At 43.7% G+C, this 22327-nt stretch overlaps 1 protein-coding gene across 1 annotated transcript in view; it reads left to right on the top strand.

Moving 5' to 3' along the window:
* Positions 1-793: 793 nt before the first annotated feature.
* The window catches only part of LOC307085699 (dual specificity calcium/calmodulin-dependent 3',5'-cyclic nucleotide phosphodiesterase 1A-like), a gene marked incomplete at both ends in the record, with an annotated part of 65221 nt that continues 43687 nt past the window's right edge, over positions 794-22327 (top strand). The window contains 4 exons of the mRNA XM_079750564.1: positions 794-1049; positions 9842-9961; positions 11820-11870; positions 12199-12364. Of these exons, the coding sequence (XP_079606690.1) occupies positions 794-1049; positions 9842-9961; positions 11820-11870; positions 12199-12364 (593 nt within the window). The remainder of the gene's footprint in view (positions 1050-9841; positions 9962-11819; positions 11871-12198; positions 12365-22327) is intronic.

Genomic DNA, 22327 nt, shown 5'->3' with positions numbered 1-22327 from the left:
TTTTTACCCAGGTATTGCACTATTGAAATAGGGCTAAGTATGTTATGTAAGGCTTTAAGTTTGGGCAAAAAAGGATAACCTTCTTAACCTATAAGATAAGCAACGTAAACTGACATTTCAAATAAAAAGCATTAGATTGTGTTTCACTGACACCTGCTGGCGTCTTATGCACATGGGTTGGAACCAAACTGCTTTGTCAATGAAGCCGGAATTATACTTTGATGTTTTAAATGTCGTGTAAACGCAGGAGCTTCATTCAGCAGACCAAACACAACAACGGCGGAGAAGACCACATGTTTATAGATAATGACGAAGTCGAACTACATGTTCCCTTCCGTTTTAATTATTCGGGACACCTGGGGCTATCTATTTTTAGGGCCGATTTGTTTACTTCATTTGGAATAATTTTCTGTCTTTGCGGGCCTGACCCACGAGATTTATTTGCCAAGAGAACAACTTTCTCCGTGACGTCCCTTACTAGGTACTGGGTTTCCGAGGAGAGGACTGAGCAGACAGACTGAGACAGGACACGTTATACTCTGTTTATCTCTGTCTCTAAAGCCTCCGCTTATGACATATTGATATTCTCTTGGAATGAAGTTGTTAGAAAGCTAGATCTTGGAAGGTTTACTAGGGACAGCGAGAAACTTTTGCATAGCTAAATCGTATCATTGGTTAAGGTAAGCGAATTGGCATTCCCTAGTAGGCTTCTGCGTTTCGGATGACAATGATAGACAAGCTAAAACACATCACTTCTTCAAGCGGCTCAGAGTAAGGTGTCACCCTTTTGGTGATGGGCTCGGTGACCTCTGCCTTCACCAGAACACGCAACGCGTTAGTGAAGGTGGGCTCGGAACCGGACCACGATGACACCGCCGCCGCCGCGCGAGCCTGCACCGCGCCAGACTCTGATCGGGTCAAGAAGAGAAGCGCGCGCTCGAACGTGACCTCGAGCCAGGCGGGACGACAGAGCACGCGGCAGTCGCTGTCCGAGGTGATCGCACCGCCGGACGGTGATGGACCCAAACCCCCTTCCAAGTCGTCTCATGGTGAGTTGCATGAGTTACACCCATGTGGATCTCAAATGGCTGTTCGTTGAACAAGCTGATATTATTGTTTGTATCTGCCCCTTTGGCAAAATTAAATCACTTATTGTCACTTGTTATGAGTGTTAACAGTGTTTTGGATGTATTATTCCTTAATATGCCTAAATTAGAAAATACAACAAGATTGCCTACCAAACAAGTTTAAATCTCGGTTCACCTGGTTTCCCTCTGAACACGTGGGGCGTTTCAGAATTAGCTAGCTACACACCTTTACACACTAATAAAAAGCCGCTCCAGAGGTCACCTTTCTCGAAATTAGAATCGTATTCGGGGGGGATTAATAGTAGCCTACCCTTCGCGTCTCATGCTTTATTTATTTTTTTAAATGTATTTTATTCCTGTTGGAATATTAGAGTTAATCCCTGCTTCTGTTTGGTGTCGCCAACGCGTGAAACGAGTCGTCCGAACCGTCGACTCGCTTCAGCGCCACCGGCCACCAAACTCTCGGCTTCTGGTCTCCAAGGAAAAAACATTTCCTGTCCCCGATAGGCCTCTCAAAATAGGACTTGTGTCGTTTCCATGGTCACTAATACAGAGAGGGCTGCTGTTTATTTCCTCCCTGCTCCCTGGCGAATAGTACCTGAGGTGAGGAGTCTCCTCCTCGAGTCTCACCTGAAACCTCTCCTGATTTATCTCCGGGGGGATCCCGATTCAGCCTAGTCCGTTCACTCGTCAGGCATTTTCCTCTAATTTAAGAAAGGGCTAAGGTAAGAAGAGGTTATACATAACAGTTAACGCACATGTAAACCACCGTGACATAGATTAAAACCCTTCAATCTGAAACATAGGCTAGATGCACCTATATTTAGCATCTTATCCTAGCCTATGTTTGAGCTACTACTACTGGGGGACATGATCCCTGGCCATGATGATTGTGGTTCTTGACTTTGTAATACTCAGGCATAAATACATAAAACTGAAGGAATACCATTCTATAATGGCCATCGTGTTGAAGGACTGTTATTATCATGGCTTTGATTACATTGCAAGCACATCAACAAGGCCATATATAGATGGTATCCTGCAGTGCATGTCTTACTGCTGCCATAGTAAACCTCACGTGTCGGCAGTCCTCTTGAAATGCGAAACGCCTCTGCTTGCAATGTGATTGCACAGTTCACATGGACAAATAATGTGTAGGATAGCTCTTGAATCACACAAAATAATATAAATATATATATATATTCTCTCTATATATATGCTCTATTTATATCTCTTTGTATATACGTATATTCTATGTATATTTATGATCTATATATATCCTTTAGCTTTAATATAGAACGTGGTAGATATGAATTTTGATATTTTGATTAGATTTTCCCATAATCCATTCCTTGATAAATTTGTACAGGCTGTAAACCTGTTTTTAAATGAACTTTAAAAGGATAGTATGGGTTCATTTTTTCGGACTCAGTTCAAATATTTGCTTGTAGTTTATTTTCCCTGTGATCCTCTGAGGAGAAGCTTCTCTGACCGTGGTGTGAAAGGGAGGCCGGTCCAATCAAAGGCACTCTGCTCATCTAGCCTGCGGGTAACCCAATGATGAGGCCACCCATTTGTCTTTTTCATGTGCAAACTTAGGTCGGTTACCAAGGATTCAACCAAGAAACCCGGCCTGTGTGCCAAACGAACCGTGCTTCCACGTTATATTTGTCAGGATCTTCTTTGATCATTTGGTGTCTTGTTTTGTCAAGCCTGTTATACCCGGGCTAGCGATGCAGCATTAGCCTTAAAGGATTCTCTAATGAGCATTTAGCAGGGGAAATAGCTGGCTCCCTGTATGTCTTAATTACACGGGGGTGTCACTGTGGCAACAGTGAAACACACAGTTCACTTTGTGCTCACACGCTTCCATCGCCTCGCGGCGGAGTCTAGGGGAGCCCTGTTAATGAGCTTGTTTTTGTCTTTGATTGCATCGATGTTGTCTTAATAGTGATGTGCTCCTGAGTTTAATGACACAATCATAATTTCCCAACACTGTTCTTTTGGGAGGCGGCATACCGTCCACAGAGGTCTGACTCTGTTGCCACCAATGTACCCATGATGTCATCATTATGATGGTTGGGGGACTTCAGTGGAGTGATTTAGCGCCATGCCACGATGCTAACATGCGTGCATGACATTCAATCATTCCTAACACAAATAGAATGCTAAGCACAATTATGTTAATATCCTCTCATAGAAATTCTAATCCACATATTTATGTGTGATCTGCTAAATCCCCCCTCCCGCCCGAAAAAATAAAATACTAATAATTCATACACATTTTTGCACACACTGTTATAGCAGAAACAAGAGTGGCTATATCTGTGCACACACACACACACACACACACACACACACACACACACACACACACACACACACACACACACACACACACACACACACCGTGCCCTTCCATCTTTGGTGTATATAAATGTGTGTAAGTAATAACATGTGCAGGCGTTTGATGCTCAGATCAAAGGTTGAGAGACAGTTTACTCTCAATGGAAATTGTAGGGAACAGGTGTGGATTTCTGTGCCAACAATACGTTTGAGTGCAGACAAAGCATCAGATGATCACAGGACATTTCAGCGCAGTGTGTATATTTTAGTTACATAACAATACTTCACTATTTAAATGTTGCCCAGAAATTCCGTCGTAGTACATGTCTGAAAGCAAATTACATTCACCAATCAGTATATGTAAGTATTTGGGATTTCTATTTTCAAGCAATATTATAATTGTCAGGTTTGCTGCTTTCATTTCAGAATGTGGTTTAAATGTTTGCGCGTGGTCACTCCGTCTTCAGAAAGCACGCTCACTAAACCTTATTGAACCGCAGGGTGGATGATCAACAGGAACTTGATCGTAAAAGCTGAAGTCACACCAACACTAATACCTTCGGTTTCAGAACGCATCAGCGGGAAGGCGAAGAAGACAATCGCTGCTTTAAAATAACACAGAGGACCACAGCGTGAAAATCGTAAAGATTGCTGCGCTCTTAATGAGCGCCGAGTTCCGTATTAACTCCTTCCCGTCCGACGCGTAACGTGTGCACTGTTCACACACCGCACTTCAAAGGTCTCCCTGTTGCCTAGTTACGGTGACGTCTATGCTCTGTAATGACCCTTGAAGGAAATGGATATTTGGAAAGGAATGCGCAGATGTTTGGGCGACACAAGATGCATATTTCCCAGGCAGCTGGTATGCTTCACTGGGGGGCATGTCCCATGTCCCCCCTCCCATGGAACAACGCCCACTGCTCAGCTGGCTAGCAGCAGCCTTCCAAGCGCTAGCCGGCTGCTGATGCACAAGCAGTAACCCCAGCATAGACAACTGCTCCCCCTTACACAGTACCATAGACGCTATAAAAACGATGCAGAGTGTCAATGATTTCACATCAATTCGATTCTACTTTGTTGTCTAATCCGATGAAGAGCGGTCGCAGTGGGACAGTGTGAAGAAAAGTCAGATGCTTATTGGCCAATGAAAAAATAGAACACAAAGAATAGCTGTACAAATGTAAAATTAGCGAGAGTCACGACTCGCGATTGAGGCTGTAAAAATGTAATCTTGCTGAGGTGCGGTGGTGTTACAATCAGCACAGTTACATGTCGTCCATGGAATATTATATTAAAAGCAATCAGAAAGAAGAATACAGGCGTACTTTGGTCTACTGCACCTGTGATACGACACTAAAGTCCCTAATTAATGAGATTTTTATTTTATCTACAAAAAAAAATTAAATAATGAAACGGGCTGATAGGCTCTGACTCACAGTTGTCTTAACACAAGTTGAGAGGAGCTTGTATGTGTTTGTTAGTTATTATTGTTAACATATTATTGTTTACATAACAGTCATAACCCTTTAAATCGTTTTTTATATTCAATTAAAATCATGAAATTCTGAGACCATTCAATAGAAATTCTTAGGAGATCATGGTGGGAAATGCAGATCTCAATAGGGAAACAGCCCCATATGTCAAGTACGGAAAGAGGCGTGTGCCAAAAGGGCTCAGGGAAGAGGGGGCGAGGAGGGGAGAAAACCAGGTGCCAGCCGGCCCAGTGATGGATCTGGAGAGGGGTAGGGAGACAAGACAGAGCGGTGCTCCTGGAAAAACTCTGAAATGAACAGCTGAGACAAATGAGCCATTATCAAGCCATGAATAAGTCACAAACTCATCTCTGGTATCCGGGAGGTTGGAGAGTAATCACGGCATATTCGCCAAATGATTAGTTTGGAAATCTTTGCAGGATTTATGCTCCCCCTGTGTTTTTTTCGACTCTTGCTCTATTTTTCCAAATCTTTAGTGGTAATGTCTGTATTGTAATTTTTGTATGGTTATGTTGACTCAAAATGCATAGTTTTTCTTTATTTTTTGATATATTAATGGTGCCGTCCTACAGAGGGCGCTAGTGCATTTGCCTGTAGTCACTGTGGTCCACTATTTACGTTCTGTTCTGTCACATTTCTTTAAATAACGGTGGACACCCATGACCTGTAGAACCTGATCAAATTGCAAAAAAAAGTACTATTGTATCGCAATATTTAGTGAAGGCAGGGCGTTATTGCAATTAGTGGTAAAACCAATTCAAGGGCCTGAAGGGAGACGGCAAGAATCAGTGTTGAAAATATCGAGTGGGCTTGTATAATCTGAGAATATATCAAGGGTTAGTAATTGTAATTAGCCAATTCACACCATGCCGTTGGTCGCGTTACAATAATGGAGGCTAAAAGTGAAAGCAGGTCTGATCCTTATGTGGTTGATAATGAATTGCCACTTGAAATGTCTGGAGCTCATCGCAATAAGGGACAGGGCGTGAGGCTTCAGCCCACAGAGTCACAAGTTCACTGGGGCATCCTCCGCCTCTCAGAGTGCATTATAATGAGAGGTGAAAAATACCAAGTCACACTACCCTGATGGAGGAAAAGAGACTATACACGTGTTGTCAAAGAAGCAATTAGATCTTAGGTAGATTTAGGTATGCTTTGCAGGATCAAACTCACATTGTAAACCAAAAGCTAAATTGCCCTGGTGATGGAAGCAAAATGTATACAAGAACCCCCGCACACACAACCTTATAACCTCAAAAGAAACCCTCCATCAATATTTGTTTATTCTTTCCTTTTTGTAGCCACATCAGAATCAGTATCAGGAAAGAGTAACTTCCTGAATAATCGATAAATGCATTGTGGCAGAGAGAGAGAGAAAGAGAGGGACAGGGAGAGAGGGAGGGAGAGGGAGTTTAAGAGGGAGACCACTGGCTTTGAAATAGAGGGAGAAGCATGAGAGAGAGCTACAAAGAGCAATTACCTCAGACATGGTGGGATGGGTTTGTGTGTGTGGGGGTGAGACTAGTGTGAGTGGGAGAGAGCGAGAGAGAGAGACAGAGAGAGAGAGAGAGAGAGAGAGAGAGAGAGCGCGAGAGAGAGAGAAAGAGACAGAGAGTTTCCAAGCTCATCTTTGAATTGCACTGTCAACAAACAATAAAATGTTAATCATAAGTAAATGTCAGGTTATTAGTTTTCCGGCACGTTATCATGTTACAGTATGTGTGGAAATCATTGGCCATGGTCCTTCACACTAATCAGGTGAGGGTGAAACAGGAAATATGTCATCGCTAAATGTCAGGTGGCTCTAAAAGACAAATGTTTTTTATCTCCTTTTGACCTGCCCAATGTGTGTATGATGAAAGAAGTAGATGGAGTTGTTTATTTCAACGGGGGATTGATGCATGTAATGCATTTTTGCATTTCTACAAGATAGCTCCCAAAATAGCCTTGTTGCCCGAATCTCACCATTCTCATCTCTCTGGAAAAACAGCTCTGCAAACAGAGCATGGCTTCGAATGAGAGTAAAAAAAAAATGGTTTGAATTGTGATAGTAATTTCTTATTGGTAATAACACAAAGGAATGGTGATGTGGACTCCAAACAGAGAGACTTTTGGTAGCCCATGGCAACGGATCAGTTTCTACGCTGACCTTTTAAATTTAGCATGATCTCTCCCTTTGAGTGTCGGCGTGGTGCTCTTACTGAAGGTGTAATCCTACCTCATCATACGCAACCCTAGCTCCCATGTTGAAAGGGCCGAAAGCATTTCATACAGTATGCACCATAATTACATTTTACGTCGTAAAACATTGTGATAGAAATATATTTTTGTATGCATCCACATTTATTTTGTGTGTGTGTGTGGGATTTTTGTAGAGAGAGAGCTAAGACGTGAGGCTCGTTGCCTTGGCTGTGCCGTTCAGCAGCAGGGATGACTGTTTAAGTGTAAATGCTTGACAACGGGAGGAGTCACGTTCACTTGGAGACACATCAATACAGACACACACATTCCCACTTTTGTGTTTGCACACACACTCAAACGTCCACGAACGCACGCACGCACAAACTTTACTTTTGCATTACTTTTATTAAACCTTTATTTAACCAGGTGATTTCCATTGAAGATTTGAAGATCTCTTTTTCGAGAGACCTTGCAAAGATGGCAGGAATACAGTGTTTCAAACAACATACAATCAAACAGGACAGGTGAAAATCAGTTTTTAAGGGAAATATCAATATTTTTATCCGATTACGATTTCTTTTTGGGATATATATTATTTATTTATTTTAAAAGATGCATACAACTAACCCTGTATGAATATACAGCATCTAGCATTATCACTACTAATAGCACTTGTTCTTATTGAAGGGTTCTCTTACGATGACAGGAATGTATAGTCGGTTCACTTACCGTCAACAAAATGTACTAATTGCTTTGGATAAAATCCTCTGCTAAATGACAAAAATGTGATGTCAATAAATGTACAGAGAATTAATTTTGTAGAACTTTCTTTTGTTATCTAGTTTTTCTGAAAAATATGTTTTTACAGTCAAATTAGAACCTTTTTGATTTATCATTTATAATTATTTATAATAAATTTTTATTCTCGTAGTTAAGCGTGAGCATCCATTTTTTCCGAATTGTTCGCTCCAACACAAATAGGTCGGAGTTGACGGTGTTTCCCACTTCCGACTTCAAATCTCCGACCATTAACAAACGTAGCAGAACACTGCACATATTTGTGATTTTTTGTCACGTGATGGTTTCAAACTGGCGCATAGACTTGCATACTCGTCGATACCTTCTGATAGTGGTATTGTTATCTCTACTTTTAGTAGAGATAACAACAAACTGTCTACTTTTACTTTTTATTTCTTGCAGATAGACCACCAGCTACAGTGGACAGTGCTGTTGTAAAGTTAGAAAGCATTTGCTTTACATTGTAAGAACTATGTTGACATGCAAATACTATAATCTTCTAGCCACATAATGCTTCGGTTTTTCAGTATAGAGACGTAGACTATTTTGGAAAATGCTCTTGCTCGTCTTCCATTGAAGTGGCTGAGATTCACATAAAACAGAAGGAATCAGCGGGGAGCAGCCTTTCAGTGTGCAAAAATATAGTCTGCAAACAATAGTTTAAACTAACTTGGGGATGTGTGAATACGTTTAAGGTTACTCTTTTTAGCACAAACCTACATAAAGAACAACAATTACAAACCCTGAGTAAATCCACGTGAGCTGCAGGCTGGTTATTATCCTGTCACCGATATCAACAAAAAGGGCTATGTCTGTTTAAGTGACATGATCTATGAGATTTTTTTCCCCAGTGCTGGTATAAGAAATCGTGACAAATACCATGTTAAGAAAAGTGCTTTAAATCGTTTTTATAATAAAACAAGGCTTGTACTACATTTTTGATTGCAGCAATTACAGTTTTCCCTTAATATCGTAATATCGTAAAACTACAATCTCTTTATACCTGTGTGGGCTATTCATTAGTAATTAATAATTTAATACGGATTTATCTTGGTATTTGGGGTTATTTGGTGTGTGGGGCTTAGTGAGAGTTAGTGAGCTACAGAGCTGAAATTGTCAGGTATAGGCTTCAGCCAATCCCTATGAGGTCCCCTGAAAAATGATATCGCTGCATAGCAGCTTTGATAGTAACTGTGAAAGAACACACACACACACACACACACACACACACACACACACACACACACACACACACACACACACACACACACACATACATTGAAATATCTCACACACACACCTACATTTTCAATACTCACCCATATTGACAAAGGCGCACACACCACATCCACACACACACACACCCAGACACCCACACACCCACACACACACACCTACTGGAAGATCATATGACAATGAGAGGGGCGAGTTAATGAGAGAGAGCGGGAGAGCGATGGGGGAGTGAATGAAGATCGAGAGAGAGAGAGAGTGGGAGAAACAGTCAGTAAGAGCTAGAGAGGATGGGAGAGAGTGCTAGAGAAAGGGAGAGGGGTGGAAGGCAATCGTCAGGGGGTGGAGAAGGCATGAGAATAACACAGCGGAAAATCCTCCAGCCCTGAGCGCTGTCACACGACCGGGCTAGCCTCCTGACAGTTACCCTCCCGCGATTCACTTCAGCCGAAGTCAGAGGAATACACCGCTCCCCCTCCACGGGGAGGGTCCCCCGACTCTCTCTCTCTCTCTCTCTCCTTCTTGCTCTCACACACACACACACACACACACACACACACACACACACACACACACACACACACACACACACACACACACACACACACACACACACAATCCATCAGAAAGAAAAGAAAAAACAACAGAAACTGAAACACACACACACACACACACACACACACACATAGAAAGCGGCAACAAACAGAGTCAAAAGGGCATTGAGGATGGAAGCCGCGCAAGCGATGGAAGCCAACTCTCGGAAGCAGCGGTTCAAGAAGGGTCGTAGCGCCACGTTCAGCATCGACGGCTTCAACATCACTATCGGTGAGCGCGCTCCACGGGGGGGTGAAAAACCGGCGTCGCACCAGGCTATAAGATGGGTGGGGGGGTTTGTTGATGTGTTTGTGCGTGGCCGCGACTACAGATCTGGGAGAGCGTGTGCGCGAGTGAGAGAGAACGAGCACATGGGAGAGTGAGCGAGTCACGGAAAGACAATGTGTGTTTGTTTGTTTTGGTTACAGATCGGGAGAAGACTGAAGAGAGGAGGAAGCATGGTAGAGAGATAAGAGAGGGGAGGGGGGGCAAACAGATAAAGAGTGTATGAGTTATGGTGGAAGGAAGCGGGGTGTTATCAGGGGCATAAGGCTTGACCGGTTGGGTTTAGGCTATGGTGTTGAGTTTGGGGATGCACAGTTTCATTCATTGTGCTCTCATGCACATCTCAGCATCTCTCTCTCTGTTTCGCTCGCTGTCTCACTCTCTACCTCTCGCTCCGTGGCCGGCCACATGAGCTCGCTCCAATTCAGGTCTCTATGGGTCTTCTGTGTGTAATGGCACTACACCATGGAAACAAGCGGAGGGCTGGCTGTGTGCCTCCGACGTCACTGAGGACTTTGTTCTATTGTCTTGACAACCACACGGTGTTGATGAACTTGTCCCCTCAACTCCAGTGCAAGCCATTTGGGCTGGTGTCGGAAATCAATGTTTGAGCTGTAATATGAACCGCGGCGTGCGAGTCTGGAGCCTGTGGCATGTCGTGGTTGGGGTTGTGGTTGTATATGGCTTACTGTGTATATGCTGTATATTTTATGTTTTAGCGTGAAACGGTTTTGTCTCATTGTGAGGTAACACGAAGAAATACGTTTTATACGTTTTTGATAGTTTGATTAGGATCATTGAACGTTTGTTTGAAACTACCTACACTATGACACGCAGGGTTCTGCATATTTTGAAGATAACCCCATAAATATGCAAATGAAAGCAGAGAGAGAAAAAAAAATTGCGAACTGAGTTCTCATAACAGGTTTGGAGCACATGGAGAGATCTGGAGTTTGTGGAGTCAGTAGCCGTAGGACCACATATTGACCCAAACTTTCCGGATGAGAACCTGAAAAGGAGATTATAGGGGCGGCGACGTGGCCACAGAAACACTCACCCATAATGAGGCAGTGGTCCCTTGGCAGCTATAATTCCCCATACAACAAAAGCAACAAGAAAACATACTGTGACATTGTGTTGTGTCTCCCCGTAGTAGAGTGTCCCATTACCTCTCGCACACAACCTCTCACCCCTGAATCACCGGCACTCTGTCTGCAAGCTAGGCTGGGTTGTCATGGAAACTCACAAGTATCCACAAAAAATCCATTCCCTGGTTGGTGAACACGCCTGGCCAGTACTCATACGAAACATGCCTTCATTGGAAATTGACTATCATCTTGTCCTTCCATCATAACCAATTCCACTGCCCTGTTATTTTCTATGCTCCGGTTCAGCTTATATGGTTTTCTGCCGGGTGGTGTTGTCACGTTCATTTCCTTTAACTTAATTTTTCTGAGACATATATTTACAAAAGCATCAATAAACGTGAGTACAAAAGTTTTGTTTACATACATGCCAAGAAGAAGCAGGTAGGGCTGGTATCTTGCTCAAGGATACCTACAGGTAGACTAGACTAAACATCGGGATTGAACCCAGAACTTTCAGCTGGGAGTCGGAACACACACACATTATTGCACTGTCCGACAACAAACACACGTACCGCCCCCTGTTGAATTGTTTGCATAATTTTAACTTCATTTATTTGTTTTGAAAGGAAAGAAGTTTCTGTTTAACCTTGTTCTGTTCTCTCTCTCTCTCTCTCTCTCTCTCTCTCTCTCTCTCTCTCTCTCTTGTCTCTCTTCAGTAGCAAACGAGGATGGGGAGACCTCCAGTAAACAAGTCGCCAGCTTCACGCGTAAGTGTTTATTTAAAACTTCGAGCCAAATACCTTACACATTAAAAATCTGATTGTGATCTGAACCAGAGTTGCAACATGGCTCTGTGTGTAAAAAAAACAAAACACACAGCACAAAATGTTGTGCTGTCAACATGACGCCACAAGATGGCAGTGCAAGCATTGCTTTTTCCACGCATCTCTTGGCCAGAGCCATGCAATCCCAGGCTGGAAACAAGAGCCATCCAGATCCTCCTTCTTGGCACTCGGCAAACACTGGCCTTGCCTTAAACCTATTAGCACGCCGTTCAATCGTTGCCCGCCTCTAAGACACCTTTCCACACCTCAGGCTCCAAGTCCCAGAGCGCCCTGTGGAACGCCATCACGGCGGGGATGGGGATCAAAGGCAAGCCGCCCAAGCCCCCACTGGATGACCCCCGAAGCCCGGAGGAGATACTGGCCGACGAGTTCCCTGCAGCGGACGTCCCGGAGGCCACAGAGAAGACCGCCATCAGGTCTGCTTCACCCTGCCTCACAGGCTCTCCGTCGCTGACAGAAAACACACAGCGCATGACCACGTTAGGAGGGGGGGGGGGGGGTAGCTGAATAGTCGATACAGTGTCCTGGCTGCCCGCTGAATATAGAGATATAGAGATACAGGAGATAAAAGGTTATTTGTTTCCCTGTGAGGGTGGGAATCACACCTTGGCGTCCTTGGGGAGTGGGGGAACATACGGGGAGCCGCTCTCCTTGAGAACCACGTGGCTCTGCGTTGTCCTTCCACAGCCACTCAATATGCAGATTCTGCCGGTGACGGGCGCGGTGAGATGTGACCTTTCCCTTTTTGCGCACAGGCGATGGGACAGCGGGAGCAGGGGGACACAGTTAAGGGGATGAAACGACGACTAATACTGAACGCAACGGTTGGGATTAAGGACTGTGAGTAGGATCTGATCTGTTGTTTTGCATTAGTAAATGAATAGCTACTGTTAGCAACACGAGTGTGTCTGCACACACCCACACCCACACCCTCCCACACACACACGTCTGCATGCGTGCGCACACACGACACACATGCACCAGCGTGCAGACACACACACACACTCATGCAGGCACAAACACACACACACACACAGACAAACACAGGCACACAAACGATGTGAAGATTCTAATTGCTATGTTTGGCTCAAGACCCCAGGAGAGATGGACATGATTGATTCCACCTTGATAACAAGGACTTCAAAACACCATTACCATAATTTGATGTCACTCGAATATTGGACGTCGCTTAACGCCTCATTCCAATTAACCTCGGCAACCGAAGAGACGGTCGGAAATGCCACATTCCGGCATGAGCCAAAGTCGAGGGGTCTATAGAAGCTGATGATACACTTGTGACCACCCAACCATCTGCAATAAATAGTGGCCATCTTAGTAGTGGGATGGTAGCTATCTTTGAAACAGTGGGTGGTTCTGCAACAGTTTACAGAGAAGCCACTTTGCAGTTTTTCTTCTCATCTGTGAGCTCAGAAGGAAGTTAACTCAATTATTTTTGCAAAAATGTTTGTTTTCATTGCGGATTTAACCATTCATGTCCCAAAGCCTTTTGTTTGCTCCCGCGGTGTCGTTGGAAGCGCTGTGTGCGGTGTCACCAGTCGGGTGGAGAAAGTGATTTTCCAGTTGACATCACACAGCCAGCTTCTTTATATTCAAAATCCATTGCAGGGGTTTAAAAGGGAAATACAGCAAGGCTGCAAAACAACAAAGCACCTTTCTTTTACCTTTTTACGCAAGTTAAACAGCTCCTTTGTCCACAGAGATGATAAACCAGAGGCAGTGTACAGTGAAAATGAGATACGAGTTGGCGGCATGTGGTTTATTGTTGGGACCGCAGCCCTGTCGACCAGCCAAACTCAGACTGCTCTCCCGTTGTTCCAAAACGGGCTCAATCCAACTAGCTTCGACTTTTCTCTCAACCGAAGCTTCGCACAATTCTATTGAATCATGGTGTAATGTGTTTGAACTATTTAGAGACCACTGGTTTAATGTTTTGGAACAATTATTCTCTCCTCCTTGGCTTTAACTGAAATATTCAACATAGTCTCCTCCATCTTCCTTTCTTCTGTGTACGTACTTGCCTTCCAAGTCCCCATGCAGAGAGAGAGAGAGAGAGAGAGAGAGGGTTAGAGAGGGAGAGAGAGAGAGAGGTAAATTCTAGGTGTGTATTCAGGTCCCGGCTGGCTGATTGTGGGGCCCCGGCAGGCTCCGTGACAAATAGCGGCATCAGGGCATATGATGGTAAAAGGACCAGAGGAAATGTCGTCATCAATACCTTTTTGGAGCCTCCTTGTCTTATGTCCCCATCAGTCACAGGTGTAGGTATCAGGGTAATGATGGATAGATTTTAGGAGAAGGTGAGGAGAAGGCTTTCTGAGGACGGCTGCCGGTGATTGAAAACGTACGGTGCTACTTGTCTTGTTACTCTTCTGACGCTAGTGTGTCACACACCGTTGGGAGAAGCTCACATTGCAATGTCCGTAATGACAAAGTTGCTGGAACAAGATAACACAAAGTGAATGCACTTCTCTGCAGCCACTGTTCTCTCTTTCTCGTTCTCTTTCTCTCTATGTCTCTGTTTATATCTCACATGATCGCTTCCTTAGTCTATCTTTCTCTCTCTCTATCTCTCTCCCACGCTCTCTGTCTCTGTCTCTCTCTCTCTCTCTCTCTCTCTCTCTCTCTCTCTCTCTTGATGTCTCTCTCTCCCTTTGTAGTTCTCTGTCTCCTCTTTTTCTGACTGTCTTTCCCCCCTCTCTCTATATGTCTCTCTCACTTTATATGTATATCTCTCTCTCTATGTCTGTCTCTCTTTCTCTCTCTATATGTCCCTCTCTCTTTCTCCATCTATATGTCTCTCTCTCTTTCTCTCTCTATATGTCTCTCTCTCTTTCTCCATCTATGTGTCCCTCTTTGGCTCTCCATCTGGGGAAGTCGTCAGTGCGTAGCCCAGCGGTGTGATTTATCTTGCGGCTAATTGGACACCCCTTTGTGCGATGTACTCTGTGCCTAATTAAGAGGACACAACTCGGTCACACTTCAGAAGATGACCCCTGCTTTGGTCAAATGACAGGCTCGCAGCCCACCCCCCCCTCGAGCTCACACACTAACACCACCACCTTCCCCTCGACCCTCCCCTCCACTCACGTCTCCTGTGTAGCAAAAAGTAAAAGTTACCGTCAGAACCACTGAAGACACTCTGAGTACATGTTAGGGTTTTAGAGAGCCTGATTCTCATTGAAATGTGGATGCATCAATTTTGCTGCTCAAAGTCTACCAGAAATGCATGCATACATATTCCTTTGGAGCTCTACACAATGGTGGGGAGGCTATGGCGTGAAATGTCACGCTAGTCTCAGGGTTAGTTTCAGGAACATATATTAAGGGGAGACCCTATCTGTAGTCTTTGAATCTTTGAATCTGTGCACATATTTATGTGTTGCTTTCATCTCAGGTTTTAATCAATGTTTTGGAAACCGATTGAGGTAACCTGTGACCTCGACTACCATAACCGACAATCAATAAGCTTTTTTTATATTAACCTTTATGTCTGACCTTTGACCGTCCACCCATTCAACATCAGTTTATCTTTTGGTTTATTGATTGAAAGCAATCAATCTGCTAGATAGCCTACACATGAATTGAACTGGTCCATAACAGAAAAGTGCTGAATCAGTGTGCTGCAATAGTGAACCGTGAACCATGAATGAATATTGGTGTTGTTAACACACATCATCGACAGACATTAATGAGGATATTAGCATGTTGTGGAAGGCAAGTATTTAAATCTCTCCCCTTCTGTGAGCGTTGCGATAGCGCTGCCGCTAATGGCGTAAACAAGGTGGTAGATAATAGCCTACGGGAGCTCTCTATTTATTTTGTAAATGTAACCTCCTGTCCTCATTTGACATCAACTAACACACTGGAATATCAATGTGAAAGGAAAGTCACTCTGCCAATGCTTAGTGAGTCCAGGCTCTGGTCTTCTATGGAGATGTAACTCTATTCTAGCGATGTAGCTAGTACTTAGCATGCCTCCCTTTGTCGCGATAATAGCGGGGGGGGGGGGGGGGGCGAAAGTTCATGTCTTTGAGAACAGCATCTAGAGGTTGGCTCGGCTGTTTGTTCCTAGGCCTTGCCTTGCCCCCGGAGCAAATCACAGCGTGGAATATCCTCATTATGAACATCCGCGTCATCGTCATCACGATCCTGTGTTTTTGGCGTTCATGATATTGAGGCTGAACCGGGGTTTCGCTTTTATTCATGGGCGCTTCAGTTTGAAGTTAATAGTATCCTCTTTATTGTTTGTTTGAATCACCAGCAGTCGTTAGCAGACGTTAATGGTTGGTGTCAAATTAACGTCGCTTTTTAAGAAGAACATAGTGAATATCTTGTTGGAGGAAATTAATAAATCTTCTGATTTCAGTCTTTCAGTTTTTTGTATTTCATACTAAACTAAATATGGATAAAATATGATAGTATTAAGTGTTGGAATTCGTGTAACCTAAATTGCATGCCATCTTACAGGTCAGAATTTTGACCAGATATACAAATAATTGTAGATAGATGCCAATTATATATGGTTTTAAAAAGGCAAAAAAAATAAAAGAAATACAAATAAAATATATATGAATATATATTTAAACATGTATATGATATACTGCACGTACACCTGGAACCTACTGAAATGTCTTCTGTTTTAATCGTTGTAGCATAAATCGTAGCATGACAACATTCAAGGGCACAGTCTTAGTTGCATAATCTAAACCTCAGGGGGTGCTGTGATTGGTCGGATTGTTCTGGACAGCCCATGTGATTCCAAACGAAGAAATGAGAGAAAACAGTGTCTTAAAAGCTGATGGCTTTTCCAGCTCACCTTGGTCTGCTATGCGTGGCATCTGACCCACAGGAAATCTCTCTGGTGAATAAGGAGATTGGTTGCCCCCCCCCCCCCCCCCCCCCACCCCATCACACACATTGAAGTCATTTTCCCTCCACCAATACTCCATAAATGGATAGAAGCTGTTTCATAGTGCTGCCCTCCACGGACCCCCTCCTGGTCTCCCCGCTCCCCGTTCTCGCCAGCTCAGATGCTGTGGGAGAAAATAGAACCAACATGTAGATGGAAATCATATTTTGTGATGGATGGCGTCCACCATAATGTGGTCATTACCTGAAGGCACACTGCTATTTGGACGCATTGAAATCCATATCGACTTGTCTCAAGATTCAAATGAGATTTGAATTTTTTATGCCCCTCCAAATGGATCCGGCCTGGTTAGTATGCTGGCTTCTGTGTGTAAATTTAAACACAGCAGTGCGGAGTAACCAGGTGTCGCAGACTATCCAACAGGTATCTTAGCCTGAGTCTACATCAAGAGCGTAATTTATCTTTTTCAAACACCCAATTAATATTTTGCCATCCGCGGTGGTGATTAATCAAGCATGTGTTTTAATATTGGCACATGATTGAACAGAATAATTTTCTCGCTCGTTGCGTTGGGTGGGAGCCGGGAGTGTGTCGGAATCACAGTGCTCGTGCATAATAAGTCTCTCACTACCGTACGTATTTGCTTACAATGCTTCAAAGATTGTTGGCAGACAACTACGATGAAAAATACTTTTTTACACTCTGTATTTAGTCTCTTTTTTAATCGGCTATTCTTGTACAATTCATTTTAATCAAGCACAGGCACTTTGATCAATACACTTACAAGCACACCGTTGATAATATACCTCTTACATTTCGGCCTAACTGTGAAGCCTCATTTTCTCTGAGGTTTTGGGAATTTGACAAGGAGGTGAGGAAGCGTGAAGTATCTCTTTATATTCCGAGTAATTCTCCAAACACTCCACATTGTTTCCTCCGTGCCCACTGACAGGTAATCTAATTAGGCTTCATTCTTGGTGCCATTTCTGGCCAGGTTCTTCATTTATCATTTGGATATGTAATTAAAATATTCCGACGGAGATTCCTTCCGTGCGTCACTAAAGATTCGTGATCGTGCTATTTCCGGGGGCCTCATTGGAAAATTGTTTCCGGAAAGTGTCGAAAAATTATAGTGATGAAACCGGTGGCAGGGTAGGAAGAGGATGATGATGATGATGATGATGATGATGATGATCAAGATAATGATAGGATAAGAAGAGATTGGATAACCCAAGATTTAATATCTCGATACATTACCATTTTTTATTTCCAGCACGATGGGTTCAAGAAGTATGCTATATAAAAATGTAATATTCTTATTATATTCATCTCTTAAGGAAAGTCGAGGTGTATAACACCAAAAAACAGACAACGGACAGAACAATACAGCAAATCACAACGCACACATGAACCATGAAAGAATCCCATTTTAGAAAGATTGTGCACAATATGCAGCCTTTAAATGAACCTTTGAGGCTCACCGTAATATCCCAGGATAACATCTTACAGCATTACCCATGATAACTTGTCTTCCCCTTCTGCTCCCGAGAAGTATTTCAATTCTTAATGGGGTGGCGACGGCAGAGTCAAATGACACAGACGTTCACATTTACCATTATCATGAGTCATGGATACTTAATAAGGTCAGGCCTCTGTTACAACTCTTCATTTACCCAGACAATGACCCTTGCTGAGCAGAGGACCCTGAAGGTTCCCTCCTTTTTTCATTAAGGGCTCATAATGGTTACAGGAAGGATTCACCTCCAGAGACACTAGATAAGAAATGTCATTAATAAAAAAATCGAATTTACACATTTTTACTTCCAGGCAATATTCTTAACTCACAAAGTTCTCTCAAATACCTTGCAGGTAACACCTCTGGGATGTTAGAGCTGAATGATGTGGATGCAAAATATGATTCATTTGAATTCAAAGGTATATTTTACCATAAATGTCAAACGTGTTCAAATTGGGGGTTGACCTTTTCAATGGGCCTGTGTATGCAGTGCCTAGAATGGTATTAGCTTTCAATACATTCGCACAGACTATATCGGTCATTTTTATATTAGAGATCATATATATATTCAAAGTAACCTTACCAAAACACTTTTTGTAGGAATTGAAGGAAGGTCCTTTATTCTCAGAAGCAAAAGTGGTACACACACCTAATATAGCACACAAACAACGTTCAACACAATCCAACCTCACCAAGCAAAGCACAACACAACACAGGACAACACAACACAACCACATGTGTCGATGTCACAGGACTCAAGCGCAATTGCCTGCAGCCTCATGCCAGCAACCACCACCACCACCACCTTTCTACGTGGCTCTGTAGAAGTGAGAGAGCAAGGAAAAGAGAAATAAAAAGAAAAGATGAAGTGCAAATTAGAGTGGGGAGATGAGAAAAGTGGAGGGAGGGGGTGACAGAGAGATGGAGTGGGAGAGGCAGAGGGTGAAAGATAGAGATGAAGGGAGAGGGAGAGAGAGAGGAAGAGAGAGAGAAGCTTTGGCAGCCATGGTGGTGCGTTGACACAATGCATCTATCTCCTGATAGAGGAGGCGTCCATCGCTGCAGATGAAAGAGGGAACCACTTTGAGGCACTGCCCTGGCATTACCCCTGCCTCTTGCATCAAGTAATTGAACGACCTGGGGATGTGGTGCCTCTGCTTGTGGTACTGGTGGGGGTGATGGTGGCGGCGGTGGTGGAGGTGGCAGTGGTGGTGTATGTGTGGAGATAGGGGATATGGTTCTGAGAGCGAGCAGTCGAGCAGAGAAAGTAGAAAGAGCTTGACTGAGTCATACAGACACCAACATTAAGAGACAACTGGGGTCCCCCCCGCTGTTCAGAGGGCTTGAACAACAGTGGAGGGAAGCTGGGAGAAGGGAGAGGTTGGGGGCAAAGAGGGAGGAGGATGAGAAGAAGGAAGACGTAGGATAGGATGAAGGAGGAGACATGTCATCGAGTTATTGAGAGTGAGTGGAGTTATGATAGTGTTTGAACCCAGCACCCAGCCAGGGTGAAATAAGGGATATGAGTACCCCCGGGGTTCTTCAAAGGTTTGCATAATTTCTAAAAGCCAAAACATAAAGCTATAACAGATATATATATATATATATATATATTTGGTCTCTAACTTACTATCTATCTATGTATCTATGTATCTATGTATATATGTATGTATGTATCTATCTATCTATCTATCTATCTATCTATCTATCTATCTATCTATCTATCTATCTATCTATCTATCTATCTATCTATCTATGTCTGTCTGTCTGTCTGTCTGTCTGTCTGTCTGTTTGTCTATCTATCTTCGATATATCTTTGAGGGAGTTCATTTAGTATTGGTAATAGTTTGAGAACCACTGCCCCTGTGAACAAATGGAAATTCTTTCATTTCTTTTCATTATTGAATGAGTTTACCAATATTTAAAATTGAATTAAACCATCCGTATCGTTAAGGCTTGTTATTGAATAGGTTGTGAGAGTGTGTGTTGACTGATGCAAGGCGCTGATGCACTTATAGGTACAACCTTTCCGAACTTTTTTGCCTAAAGAACATCTGTGTGTGTTTAATAAATAAATAAAAAATAAAATCTAAAACCAAATCAATACTTATTTCCTTACTGTGCCAAAAACTCACCGTTTCACTCATATAAAAATAAACTAAAAGGAAAGGAGAGGAAAGTTTCAAGAGATTTTTGCTGCTGACTCCAACTGCGGATGAAATCATGAAGTGAAAGCACTCAGAGTAACATGTCGTCGTCAATACTTCCCTGCATCCGCTTTCTGACACTTTCTCTTTCTAATCACCTTTTTAACGGGGTACCGTCCTCCACGGACGCTCTGTTTCCCCCCTCTGTCCTGCCCTCGTCCGTCTCCACCCTTGCGCATAAGGAAGGGAAGGGAAAAACACACACGACCGAGAGATTAACCAGACTCCTCCTTCCTCCCACTCTTTCTCCGGTAGCCCCCTCCCCTTACTCTCCACCATATCCCCCAACCCTGCCTGTCCCTCCTCTCTCTCTCTCTCTCTCTCTCGATCTCTCTCTCTCTCTCTCTGTCTCTCTCTCTCTCTCCATCATCCCCCTCCCCTCTTCTCTCTGGCGGGGAGAGTGGTGGGGTGTGTGTGTGTGTGTGTGTGTGTGTGTGTGTGTGTGTGTGGGGGGGGGGGGGGGGGGGGGGGGGGGGGGGGCGGCGTTAATCCCAGGGGTTGCGCTGCCCTGCCGTCTGCATCCTGGTCGTCTCCGGCAGAGCATGCCACGACTCCAGCACCCCTGCGCTCACAAGGGAAAGGAGTGAGCGAGAGAGAAAGAGAGAGAGAAAGAGTGACAGAGGGACACACACACAGGGAGAGAGAGAGAGAGAGAGAGAGAGTGAGAGAGAGAGAGAGAGAGACATAAGAGAGAGCTAGTTTTGCCTCTCTCGGGTGTCAGAGCCACTAAAGCCCAGGCAAAGGGCACGGCTGAGCATCGGCATTACACGCACATTCTGCTCCCAGGAACCACGCAGAGCAGCAGTGGATCAAAGTGGGGAGAGAAGCAGAGAGAGAAGAGGAGCTGTCACAGGAGCAGGGGACAGTAGAAGTAGAAGGAGCGAAAGGAAACATCAACAAGATGCCGGGTTTGTCTCAGATGTCAATGCACATTTGAAGGTTGACAAGAGGACAGCCTCCTGCCTCCTCTGCACAGTGCGTTGCACTCTGATTGTGACCGGGTGCTCCACAGCACCGCTCTACCACCACCCCATCGAGATTGCCACTTTCAACTTTCTTTTGGCCCGTCCGAGCTGCACCCCAGCCTCCGAAGATGGAATCACCTACCAAAGAGATCGAGGAGTTTGAAAGCACGTCTCTGAAATACCTACAGCCCGAACAGATCGAGAAGATTTGGCTTCGTCTTCATGGGCTGTGAGTAACCAATTTTATGATTACTCGTTCAACAAGTGGATGAATGTTTGTGCATCAGGTTGCGTCTGTGCATTTCTGTCTCTGTTTGGGGGTAGTGGGCACGTGTCAATGTGTTTGTTTGTGCATTTATGTCTAAATGTTTGTTTGTATGTATGTGCAGTTCATTTGTTATTTGTCATTTCCTGTGTTTGTGTTCATTACTATATGTATATATTTGTGTGTATGTGTGTGTGTGTTCGTAACTCCGTGCTTGTGTGCCTGATTGCGGATGTGTGTGTATGTGTGTGTGCGTGTAGCTTGTTGTGTTTTAAACCTAGATTGGCAAACTTTGAGAAGGCAGAAGGCAATGATGAAATTGTATTAGTGCCACATGTGTTTATGTAGTGTATGCAAACATACATGATATGAACTTCACACACACAAATATGCATGCACGCACACACGCGCACACACACACACAGACACAAATTGAAGTGTTAATGTTATAGTGCAGGGACAGGCTAAAGCATGAAAGAGAAATGTGACATGTTTCAGTAGAAATTATGATTACGTTGATGAAATGACTTTAAAATCT

This window comes from Pollachius pollachius (genome assembly GCF_949987615.1).
Source record: "Pollachius pollachius genome assembly, chromosome: 14".
Taxonomy (NCBI): domain Eukaryota; kingdom Metazoa; phylum Chordata; class Actinopteri; order Gadiformes; family Gadidae; genus Pollachius; species Pollachius pollachius.
This window is presented reverse-complemented; position numbering and strand designations above follow the sequence as displayed.